The sequence below is a fragment of the Artemia franciscana genome, chromosome 9, assembly GCF_032884065.1.
Source record: "Artemia franciscana chromosome 9, ASM3288406v1, whole genome shotgun sequence".
Lineage (NCBI taxonomy): Eukaryota > Metazoa > Arthropoda > Branchiopoda > Anostraca > Artemiidae > Artemia > Artemia franciscana.
The window spans coordinates 32,295,752-32,308,811 of record NC_088871.1 but is presented as its reverse complement, the minus strand read 5'-3'; the positions used below and the strand labels follow the sequence as shown (position 1 = coordinate 32,308,811).

General features: G+C 36.2%; 1 protein-coding gene across 2 annotated transcripts in view; it reads left to right on the top strand.

The window, feature by feature from the left end:
- The window catches only part of LOC136031282 (ruvB-like helicase 1), a 36,094-nt gene extending 23,504 nt beyond the window's left edge, over positions 1–12,590 (top strand). For both annotated transcript variants that reach the window (XM_065710725.1, XM_065710726.1), the window contains exons 6-8: positions 5,805–6,003; positions 10,296–10,490; positions 12,365–12,590. In XM_065710725.1, coding sequence (XP_065566797.1) covers positions 5,805–6,003; positions 10,296–10,490; positions 12,365–12,524 — 554 coding nt within the window. In that variant the 3' untranslated portion in view covers positions 12,525–12,590. The remainder of the gene's footprint in view (positions 1–5,804; positions 6,004–10,295; positions 10,491–12,364) is intronic.
- The last annotated feature ends 470 nt before the right edge of the window (positions 12,591–13,060 follow it).

Sequence of the window (13,060 nt, the reverse complement as noted above, 5' to 3'; positions counted from 1 at the left end):
GAAGAAGGACTAGGCCAACTGAATTTAACTACCTCTGAGATGTGGTATCACCAACTTGCTATTGACTTAGTACACCAATGGTGTAAGCTTAAAACCGTCCAAAAAAGAGCTATTAAGGTTCTCCTCGAACCTCGCTATTCCACTTATGAAGAAGGACTAGGCCAACTGAATTTAACTACCTCTGAGATGTGGTATCACCAACTTGCTATTGACTTAGTACACCAATGGTGTAAGCTTAAAACCGTCCAAAAAAGAGCTATTAAGGTTCTCCTCGAACCTCGCTATTCCACATATGAAGAAGGACTAGGCCAACTGAATTTAACTACCTCTGAGATGTGGTATCACCAACTTGCTATTGACTTAGTACACCAATGGTGTAAGCTTAAAACCGTCCAAAAAAGAGCTATTAAGGTTCTCCTCGAAACTCGCTATTCCACTTATGAAGAAGGACTAGGCCAACTGAATTTAACTACCTCTGAGATGTGGTATCACCAACTTGCTATTGACTTAGTACACCAATTCTATAAGCTTAAAACCGTCCAAAAAAAGAGCTATTAAGGTTCTCCTCGAACCTCGCTATTCCACTTATGAAGAAGGACTAGGCCAACTGAATTTAACTACCTCTGAGATGTGGTATCACCAACTTGCTATTGACTTAGTACACCAATGGTGTAAGCTTAAAACCGTCCAAAAAAGAGCTATTAAGGTTCTCCTCGAACCTCGCTATTCCACTTATGAAGAAGGACTAGGCCAACTGAATTTAACTACCTCTGAGATGTGGTATCACCAACTTGCTATTGACTTAGTACACCAATTCTATAAGCTTAAAACCGTCCAAAAAAAGAGCTATTAAGGTTCTCCTCGAACCTCGCTATTCCACTTATGAAGAAGGACTAGGCCAACTGAATTTAACTACCTCTGAGATGTGGTATCACCAACTTGCTATTGACTTAGTACACCAATGGTGTAAGCTTAAAACCGTCCAAAAAAGAGCTATTAAGGTTCTCCTCGAACCTCGCTATTCCACTTATGAAGAAGGACTAGGCCAACTGAATTTAACTACCTCTGAGATGTGGTATCACCAACATGCTATTGACTTAGTACACCAATGGTGTAAGCTTAAAACCGTCCAAAAAAGAGCTATTAAGGTTCTCCTCGAACCTCGCTATTCCACTTATGAAGAAGGACTAGGCCAACTGAATTTAACTACCTCTGAGATGTGGTATCACCAACTTGCTATTGACTTAGTACACCAATTCTATAAGCTTAAAACCGTCCAAAAAAAGAGCTATTAAGGTTCTCCTCGAACCTCGCTATTCCACTTATGAAGAAGGACTAGGCCAACTGAATTTAACTACCTCTGAGATGTGGTATCACCAACTTGCTATTGACTTAGTACACCAATGGTGTAAGCTTAAAACCGTCCAAAAAAGAGCTATTAAGGTTCTCCTCGAACCTCGCTATTCCACTTATGAAGAAGGACTAGGCCAACTGAATTTAACTACCTCTGAGATGTGGTATCACCAACTTGCTATTGACTTAGTACACCAATGGTGTAAGCTTAAAACCGTCCAAAAAAGAGCTATTAAGGTTCTCCTCGAACCTCGCTATTCCACTTATGAAGAAGGACTAGGCCAACTGAATTTAACTACCTCTGAGATGTGGTATCACCAACTTGCTATTGACTTAGTACACCAATGGTGTAAGCTTAAAACCGTCCAAAAAAGAGCTATTAAGGTTCTCCTCGAACCTCGCTATTCCACTTATGAAGAAGGACTAGGCCAACTGAATTTAACTACCTCTGAGATGTGGTATCACCAACTTGCTACTGACTTAGTACACCAATGGTGTAAGCTTAAAACCGTCCAAAAAAGAGCTATTAAGGTTCTCCTCGAACCTCGCTATTCCACTTATGAAGAAGGACTAGGCCAACTGAATTTAACTACCTCTGAGATGTGGTATCACCAACTTGCTATTGACTTAGTACACCAATTCTATAAGCTTAAAACCGTCCAAAAAAAGAGCTATTAAGGTTCTCCTCGAACCTCGCTATTCCACTTATGAAGAAGGACTAGGCCAACTGAATTTAACTACCTCTGAGATGTGGTATCACCAACTTGCTATTGACTTAGTACACCAATGGTGTAAGCTTAAAACCGTCCAAAAAAGAGCTATTAAGGTTCTCCTCGAACCTCGCTATTCCACTTATGAAGAAGGACTAGGCCAACTGAATTTAACTACCTCTGAGATGTGGTATCACCAACTTGCTATTGACTTAGTACACCAATGGTGTAAGCTTAAAACCGTCCAAAAAAGAGCTATTAAGGTTCTCCTCGAACCTCGCTATTCCACTTATGAAGAAGGACTAGGCCAACTGAATTTAACTACCTCTGAGATGTGGTATCACCAACTTGCTATTGACTTAGTACACCAATTCTATAAGCTTAAAACCGTCCAAAAAAAGAGCTATTAAGGTTCTCCTCGAACCTCGCTATTCCACTTATGAAGAAGGACTAGGCCAACTGAATTTAACTACCTCTGAGATGTGGTACCACCAACTTGCTATTGACTTAGTACACCAATGGTGTAAGCTTAAAACCGTCCAAAAAAGAGCTATTAAGGTTCTCCTCGAACCTCGCTATTCCACTTATGAAGAAGGACTAGGCCAACTGAATTTAACTACCTCTGAGATGTGGTATCACCAACTTGCTATTGACTTAGTACACCAATGGTGTAAGCTTAAAACCGTCCAAAAAAGAGCTATTAAGGTTCTCCTCGAACCTCGCTATTCCACTTATGAAGAAGGACTAGGCCAACTGAATTTAACTACCTCTGAGATGTGGTATAACCAACTTGCTATTGACTTAGTACACCAATGGTGTAAGCTTAAAACCGTCCAAAAAAGAATTATTAAGGTTCTCCTCGAACCTCGCTATTCCACATATGAAGAAGGACTAGGCCAACTGAATTTAACTACCTCTGAGATGTGGTATCACCAACTTGCTATTGACTTAGTACACCAATTCTATAAGCTTAAAACCGTCCAAAAAAAGAGCTATTAAGGTTCTCCTCGAACCTCGCTATTCCACTTATGAAGAAGGACTAGGCCAACTGAATTTAACTACCTCTGAGATGTGGTATCACCAACTTGCTATTGACTTAGTACACCAATGGTGTAAGCTTAAAACCGTCCAAAAAAGAGCTATTAAGGTTCTCCTCGAACCTCGCTATTCCACTTATGAAGAAGGACTAGGCCAACTGAATTTAACTACCTCTGAGATGTGGTATCACCAACTTGCTATTGACTTAGTACACCAATGGTGTAAGCTTAAAACCGTCCAAAAAAGAGCTATTAAGGTTCTCCTCGAACCTCGCTATTCCACTTATGAAGAAGGACTAGGCCAACTGAATTTAACTACCTCTGAGATGTGGTATCACCAACTTGCTATTGACTTAGTACACCAATGGTGTAAGCTTAAAACCGTCCAAAAAAGAGCTATTAAGGTTCTCCTCGAACCTCGCTATTCCACTTATGAAGAAGGACTAGGCCAACTGAATTTAACTACCTCTGAGATGTGGTATCACCAACTTGCTATTGACTTAGTACACCAATTCTATAAGCTTAAAACCGTCCAAAAAAAGAGCTATTAAGGTTCTCCTCGAACCTCGCTATTCCACTTATGAAGAAGGACTAGGCCAACTGAATTTAACTACCTCTGAGATGTGGTATCATCAACTTGCTATTGACTTAGTACTAAAATGTTTTGATTCCAAATTTCCTTGATAGAAATTTACCTACAGAAAACATGGCAATTCGTCGTGAGACCAGACTGAGTAACGGAAGGGCTCTAGAGGCTGAGATATCCAACTATAAAACGGAAAAGGATCTCAGCTCATTTGTTTCTGATTCCATTAAGAATATAAAAATTTAATTTTCTGTCTTTTCATTTCAGATTACCTTACTTTGATATCGACTTTTGATCGTTTTGATATATACTTGCCTTAGTATTTCAGAAAGGAACAATTGCCGTCTTAGGTCTAACATGTGGGAATACGGAGAAACTTTTTTGGTCGCAGGGGCGAGAGCAACATTCCATTATCTTTTCTAATGTTTATGTATTTCCAAAATATATTTTTCTAATATTTTATTAGGAATCTAATATTAATTTATTTTTAAAAATCAAGTTTTTTCTATATTCAGAATATCTAATATTTATGATGTATCTTTCCTTTTTAAGATAACCGAAGGAAAGACTATGTAAAATGGGCGTACAAAACTAATTATGTGGACAACTGTTGGTGATTTTTACAACTTAACTTGTAATATTCAGTATTGATAATAGGTTTATAGTGTGTACATTGATGGAAACATTTTTTCCGCCATAAATTAAACTATCAGATTCATGAGTAAATGAATTTTTTTTTGTTTATTTGCTTTGGCATAATATTCTAAATTTCAAACAACCGTTTTCCTATGTATTTTTCCGTTAATTTTGTTTTAGCTTTGTTATTTAGTTTTAAAGTTCATTGCCACACTAGCCTTTTCAGTCGATAATGCGTAATCCTCGTTTCATATCGTCGAAAGCGTAGTATCTGTTACTGTTACCAATTTTTCCGTTTTTGTCAGTAAAAATATGATCATGGGAAAATTATGTAACTGGATTCGGTTGTAGAAGGTGTTGTAATGGATATGAAAGAAGTTCAATTGCAAAGTATGGCATCACAGTGGAGAGCAAAGGTGAGTTATGACTTTATGGTTGTTTTGCTCTTAATAATACTGATGGGTTTGTGTTGTTTATTTAAAGCAGGGAGGTTTGTAGTAGCTTTCTGAGACTTGGATGAGAAATGTCGATAGGAAAAGCTTCATTTTCTACTTATTTCTGGAAGCAAGAACAAAAGACAATTTATTTAAAGTAAAAGACACCTGTTTAGATTTTTGGAAAGTTGAAAAAGAATGTTAACTGGGGTTGTTGTGCTGAGTTCATCAGTTGGAGCGTAAATACCATATTGACACTAAGTACAATGCTGTTTTCTAAAAGTGCCTCCCTTATAACTCAACATATATTCAAGATAATAAACTAAAACTGATGTCATAATCCTTGAAAAATAAGGCCAGAATCTTTGAAAATACGACTTTTAGTACCTGGCTAGTACAGGAGCTGCAGGGCCTGAAAAGCCGAGATTTAACTCAAATCATTCTTAGAGTGGGCTTAGGTGCTGCAGTCTCTAGTCTCCAATAAAAGTGTGAAGGAACATTCAGGCACTTTATTGAGATATGTCAAGAGTTTGTTGGAGGAGCCAAAGTCTTGGTTGAGATGCTCTGGACTGTCATATGTGTTCTGACTTTGTGATACCAATGACCCTTAGAGCTTTTTCCTAATTTATGAATATCTTCTAATCCCTAGGCGAAACAAACTTTACTTCCCCGAGTTGCTAAAATTTTCGATATAAAAAGGAGAGAATAAACTCAAGATTCTCTTCCCAATGTTTTCACACCAGTTTCAGATATCTTACTTGAAATATAGCAGATTTTTGGAAACGATAGTTTTAGTTGTAAAATAACCGACAACTTTGATTTTTAATTTTTCCTGTATTTCTATAGAGGGAAGGGAATGTGAACCTATTACCTCTCCCCTCTACCCTGAGAGGGTCGGTTATAACGACCTATCAAAATTTTCTTACGACGAAGCCCACAAATTCCTGTACCTGTATAATCTCTGTAAACTTTATTATTAGAGACAGATTTCTAAGATGTCACTCCTAATCTAGTTAAGCTTTAAATTTATTCTTGTTCAACTTTTCAGATAAATTGAGGCGAGAAATCAACAAAGTTGTGAATAAGTACATTGAGCAAGGTATCGCCGAACTGGTACCTGGTGTTCTCTTCATTGATGAAGTTCACATGCTGGATATTGAATGTTTTACCTATCTTCAAAGAGCTTTAGAAAGCACAATCGCCCCAATTGTCATTTTTGCAACTAATAGAGGAGTTTGTACTGTTCGGTAAGGCTTTATTTGTTAACATTTATTATTCTATTCTTTAGTGGTTTTTTGACTGCTTCGGGGATTAGGGTCGAATTCTATAAAGTGACAAAGATTTATGGAAACTTGTATCTTATATATCTTAAAGTATATCTTAGGGTGTAGGCCTAGCAATTATACATAGGAGTCTTTCATTTTGGGAAAATTAATATTTTTGGTAGCGTTGAAAGCTTGGGACGGACGGGCGCTGAAAAGAGGTTAGCTAATTGAATTCAATGGTAGACTTTGCTTTACCATTGAATTGTCATCCACAAAATACCAAAAGGCTTATCGATAACCAACAAATTTTTCGACAGAATTGAATGGGTATCTGCACAGCAGAGAGAAATGGGAGATTTCACTCCCTGCTCTCAAATTCTTCAAACTTTCCGTATAATTTTCTTATAGTTGACCTATTTCAAGAGTTATTTTTTAGCCCCGCCCCATCCCACTGATCTCTATTACTGTATATCTTTCTAAAATTAACTTTTTATGTTCTTCTTAATCGTATCAGAACCTCATGCTCTACCTTTGCAACCATATCTTAATTGTAAGAATAAGCATCAGGGTGCTTGACCTTAATTCCAAAGATTGTTTCTTAGCTATTCAATGTTTTTTAAAATCCAAAAACATAAATCTTTTATTAAGAAATACTCATAACCCCCCCCCTTCTGGTCAAACTTGATGTGATGTGTTTAGTAATACTTAAGAATTACTTACTGTAATCTAGTTTCATGAAATGTTATGAACATTTCTTTCGTTAAAGATTTACAGTGAACACGGCTAACCAAAAATTATTCTTCATATTGTAGAAGGAGGGAACTAAAATAATCTTTGTGCTATTTGCTATTAGGTATATTATTAGCAAAATAATTTTAGTTGCCCTCCCCCCCCTTAAAGTATAAAAGCTTAGGACCCTCAATATCATGTCAACAATCGAAGAATAATCACATATTTTCATAGTTTTAAAGGATAGTGAAAACAATGCTTTACACTTTTTCTAGGAATTTGTTCTTCTTCTTTGTCTTAAACAGGAGTAAATGTTTAAGAAGTTATGTGTATTGAATAATTTGACTTTATTTCGAAACGTATACCATAATGTTGGTCGTCTTTGAGCTACAGGTGCTGATTTTTTTTCGTTCCCTTATCCTTATCCGGTTTTCCGGCTCCCCTTAGTCCCCTTATCCGGTTTTCCCTTTCTCTAGTAAAATAGTACGCCTTTACAAGACTGACCAATTGATAAAGGCCTACTAAGCAGGGTTGTGTTCTATCCCCCTTTATATGGATCATTTTGATGGACTTCGTCTTAAGGAGCACAGAAAAGGCAATTGGAAACCATGGAATCAAATGGGGAGGAAGAACGCTCCTGGATTATGCTGATGATTTAAGCATATTAGATGAAAGTGTGAGCAAAATGAATGAATTTTTAGAGGTTTTACGAATTCAGGGTGCTAAAATAGGCTTGAAAATTAATGTTAAGAAGACTAAGTCACTAAGGCTAGGAATAAGTGAAGATGAACAGGTGACATTAGGTAACGAAAAGATTGATCAGGTTGGGAGCTTCAGTTACCTTGGTAGTATTATTAGTAAAGATGGTGGGAGCAGTGAAGATGTTAAAAGTAGAATAGTTAAAGCTCAGGGTGTTTTTTCACAGTTAAAAAAAGTTTGGAAGAATAAAAAGATAAGCCTACAAACCAAGATTAGAATATTGGAAGCTACAGTGATGACAGTGGTCAAATATGGCTCTGAAGCATGGGCAATCCGAAAAGCAGATGAAAATTTACTAGATGTTTTCCAGAGAAATTGCCTACGGATTGTTCTGGGTACCCGGCTGACTGACCGTATTTCAAACAGTAGGTTGTACGAAAAGTGTGGTTCAATCCCGCTTTCTGGGGCTATAATGAAAGAAAGGTTGAAATGGCTAGGCCACGTTCTACGGATGAAGGATGACAGATTACCGAAGATTGTCCTTTTTGGCCAACCGTCTGGGGCTACACGGAAAGCAGGTCGTCCTTGTCTGGGTTGGGAGGATGTCATAAATAAAGATTTAAAGGAAATGGGAACTTCCTGGGAGGGTGTAAAGAGGGAGGCTTTAAATAGATTAGGTTGGAGGAGGAGCGTGCGTAGCTGTGTTGGCCTCAGGCGGCTTGGTGCTGCAGTGATTTATTAGTAGTAGTAGTAGTAGTTTAACCCAAGAGGGCATAGAATAAAAAATATTTTCGGTCATACAACTGGTAAACCTTTACTTCCTTAATAGAAAACCCACTACCCCTGTCAGTTTTTATTGAGGCCTTAGTTTTCACGCATTTGCCTGAAATCCTTTGTCCATGAGGTCGGAGGTTCGAGTTCTGGTGTCGCTGGCTATTTGTTTTGGAATGGGGGTCAGTGGCGTGACTGTAAGCTTAGCCAGAGTCGACCTAACCGGTAGCTGGAGAAATCTGGGGGAGGTAAACAGGAAGGATGTGTGAAAGCACAGGATGGCTGACCCCAACCTCCCATGGCACTTCCTGGCTGACGGGCCATGAAACGGAGATCAGCACCGCTGGTAGGAACTGTAAAGTTCGGTGCAGTATTCTTTACCTTAACTTTTTCAGATGTGAATGTAAAACTGCCTAAAATAGTGAAGGCTTTTGATAATATCTACCAAACTACTTGCTTCTCAGGCTTGGTTTACTGAAAAAATGCAAATTAATTACTGAAAATTACTGAAAAAATTCAGTAATTGTTTAAAACTTTGAATACAGATAATAACTAGACTGGATACTAATGTCTGAATAACCGGTTTGAAATACCGGCGGAAACGAATAAGAAAGATGATTGCTTCATGTGTTTGCTGAGACATTTTATCTCTCGTGTTTCTTTTTTGTTTACATTTTTTGATTTTGTACAATATCCCCGCTCTATTTGATAAAGGATGATATGGAAACAGGCAGGTTTTGAATCTTGTAATTCAAACAATGCAAGTCGTAGAAACCGTTAAAGCGTGACGAATTAAAGAGCTTACCGTATCTCACTAAAAGGGGCAAATCTTTCTTTGCAAGAGTTGGTGATGCGTAAATATAATTATTAATTTAGGAAAGCAAAGGAATTAGCACCATCGAGAGGAGATAAGTTGGCATTGAAAAAAGTCAAGTCTTTTGATCTGACCATATTGCCGATCTTATCACCAAACTTGTTAATCTTATCAAGTTATTTGTCAAAGTTTTCCTCATTAAATCTGGCGTTCCAACCGGGCATTTTTAACAAAAACCTATATGTTATGCTTTTCAGGAATATATTCACAAAGCTGGCAAATTGAAAATTTAGTTCACTTTCTCGATTTTACCAACTATTTTCTGCACATACCATTATGGACTAGCATTTCACTATTGATTAATAAACATAGCATTAGTAGAACCAGAAATGGCAGTTTCAAAACTTAGTTAAAAACGCAGGTCACCCGTGTTTTAGTATCATTGTTTGAATTGTAATTGAGGTTTCGATTTTTTTTTTCTTGTATTACGCTATACTTTTCTTCTCACTAATCTTAATGTTCTATTTTTTTCTGTAAATTAATTTTCAAACAAATAAAATAAATGCGTAAATTATCATTTCTTTGTATATTCTCTAAGAAGCTATATCTAGAAACATGGCTAAATATCGTCTATGCAAAGCATAAAAGTAGTTAGCTCAGAGCCTTTTTCTACTTGATAGTACACCTTTTCTATCCTATTCGTAGCTCAGAGATTCAGTCAATTTTTATAAAAAAAATTATTATTACTCATAAGGAAGACACTTAAAAATCAAGAGGAAAAAGGACAGGCAACTCCTCGGTACTGTTCTATAAAAATTTTGAGATTTTGATTTATCCTGATTAAGATACAACATCGGAGTAATATAGACGTCAAGGCTTAAAAAAGCTTGAGCACGTCTTTCTTCTAAAGTATTTTTACTACGATATGTTATCCTTCTTCTTCGAGATGTTATTCCATGCGAGCAGCTTTAAATTGAAATTTGAAAACAAAGACTTGCGTCTCTAGACGTAGACCTACTCTAGATCTGCGTCTCTTGACCTACTGTAAAAGCCTAAAAAGCTATATTAAGCCTTTTACTTTTAAGCTAGATAAGCTGAAAAGTACAGTTATCCAAGGACCTAATTTAAAATTAGGGGCATTTACTGCAACTTTCTAGCGTAACACTGTACATAGTTCCATGTGGTTAGATTGGTGTTTTTTTTTTTTTTTTTTTTTTTTTTTAAGAAGAAATGCTTTACAATCCTCTAATTATTCGTTTAGGGGAACAGAAGATATAGTTGCTCCGCACGGAGTCCCACGTGATTTATTGGACCGACTACTAATCCTTCGGACTATGCCATATACAATTGAAGAAATTATTCAGATTATTATTATTCGTGCCAAAACAGAAGGTCTGGCTATTACGGAAGATGCCATTCAATACCTTGGTCAAATTGGCGTGGATTCCACCCTAAGGTGAGTTATTAATCCATAAATAATTACGATATGTCGCTACATGGTTTGGTTGAGGATTATAAGGGGAGAACCACCACCCTTAGAAAGTAAGACCTACCCTGGAAAATTTTGGAACACCGCAAAACGCAAAAAATCTAACTTTAGGTAGGAAAATAACATTTCAAAGTATATACCCCCCCCCCCCCTCTTTGTCAACTCTTCTTCATACTCAAAATTATGATGCTCATATTTTGTTATATTAGAAAGTAACTATAGGGATCTGATGATAAAAAATCTAATTCTGGCACACGTTTTTCTGCCAATACAATGTGCGTAATGGGAAGAAGAAACAGCTTCATTACCGATATTTTTTTAAAAAGTGGTTGACCTTTTCTACCTATGCTACAATATTACTTATTCCTTATATTAGAGCGTTAGATTTCGGCGAATTTTGGGCAATAAAAGAAAAATGCGTTAGTTGTCTAGAGAACCAATGTATTTCCTGTTAAAATCGAAGACAGGGAGGGGAAGTTCCAGAAGAAAATTGAGATTTCTTCGCTTAATAGCTTCAAAAGACAGAATAGTCAAATTAGGTTTAAACCAAGAACATAACATAAGGGAATAATGAATCTTTTATGGAAAACTTGTCTTAGAAAAAAGAAAGTAAGCATAATTCATCTTAAAATGTATCGCTGTACCGAAGATCTAGATATTTGACACCTCTTCAAAACAATCAACTGTAAATTTAAAATGATATTTGTGCTACTTTTGTAACTTTTGATAAGAAAAGTATCTATTAGAGGCAAAAAGAATTTCCAATGAAACTCGGAAGACAGTAGGCCTCGCCTCACATTCGTATTAAGAGTTAAATTTGACGGTGAGTTCACAACGAAACAGAAGAGATGAAATTGTTTCTAGACTTAATGTAAAGCATGGAAAATTACGATAAAACTATTTTTCTTAGCACCAAAACTTCTAGACAGAAAACTTGGCGACAAAAGTAATTGTTAGTTTTGTCAAGCTTATGTTGAACAATGAAAATCTGAAATTTAAATGCTTGCGTCGTTGGAGCTTTTGGTTTTTAGGTACTTGACACTGGAAGTGTACTTTTGATACTGAGAAAATAGAAATATGCACGTGTTTTAGTCTAATTAGATAACTTTACCCCCTGGTGTAAGACTGAAAACATTGAAATAATATAAAATATCGGCTTTTGGATTGTCAATTTTAAAGCAAATCGTAGATCCAGGTGAATTGTTTTTTCAGGAATCAATTAAAATAATTGAATACTGTAAATCCTAGAAGTTTCGTTCACCAAGCCTTTTAAATTATCTTTAATTAAATTAACATATTAACTGTAATCTAAGTAACTGTCCTTAAACTATTAAAGGAAGTGTGTCTAGAAAACGATTGCTTACATAATGCCTTTTTAAGAATACAACATTAATTTAAGGAAACAGCTTCACGACTGTCTTGTCCTTCATGTCAAATTTCTGTTATTGAGAGGTCTTCGAATGATCAGTTTTCAATATATAAAAAGTCGGTTGTGAAAGAAAAATCGTCACTTAATCCTCTTCTCATTTTAACAGAAATTATTAGAAGTGTCTCCTTTTGATTAACAATGTTCCTAAGTAATTTCCAACCTTCAATCTTTCAAAGAAAGCATATTGAAAAAAATGTTATTAAACCCTTTGGTTGCAAGAGAGTTTGAAATTGAAGTATTATTTTTTACTGCTACTTTAAAAAAAGAAAAAGATCTACAAAATAAATTAATAGACAATTGAAAAGGAGGAAAGGGTACAACTTGGCTCTATGTATTCGTTTTTTCAGCCTTCTTCACCTTTCCAATTTATGTACATTTCTTTAAAAAGATTGGCTAATTTACTTTATTTTAGGTATGCGGTGCAGTTGTTAACCCCTGCTGCACTGACTTCAAAAATTAATGGAAGAATAGATATATCAGTGGATGATGTTAAAGAAGTGTCCGGTATGTTTTTAGACGCCAAAGCATCGGCCAAGATCCTATCCGAGTCGCCCGACAAATACATGAAATAGTTTCAAAAGTTACAATTTTTGTAAAAAAGTTTTTTGTACCTATACAAAAAAAAAGAGAACGAATTACTCCTTTGAAGAGGTTTTGCGGGTGAAACTGAGGTGAGAAGTTAGTTGACCTCATTCCTTGGTAGAACATATGTCAATATGTCTCAACCACGTGAACTTAACTCTGCTCAACCCTCAACAAGTAGAATGTAGAATCTGTCTATTAACAGAGGCAAAAGAACGTGTATAAGGCGTTTTGCATTTACTAATTTCGTTTGTCAGAATAGGCATATTTCGTAATGTTCTACGAAAATGGGGATTATTCTTCCCCAAAAGAAAGATTCTTTCTAAGGCAATTCCTTCATCAGCATGAGGAGGGCAGCCATAGCAGAAAACGTCATAATCCTTGACAATTTCTAAATATTAAACTAAAATAAATTTAGTTCAAAATCTATACTGGTGCAGTAATCAAAAGATGAGTTCACTAAAACTCGTTGGGAAATTTTGGGGTTTGTTGAGCCATATTTTTGCACTTCAGAGGGAAGTATAGC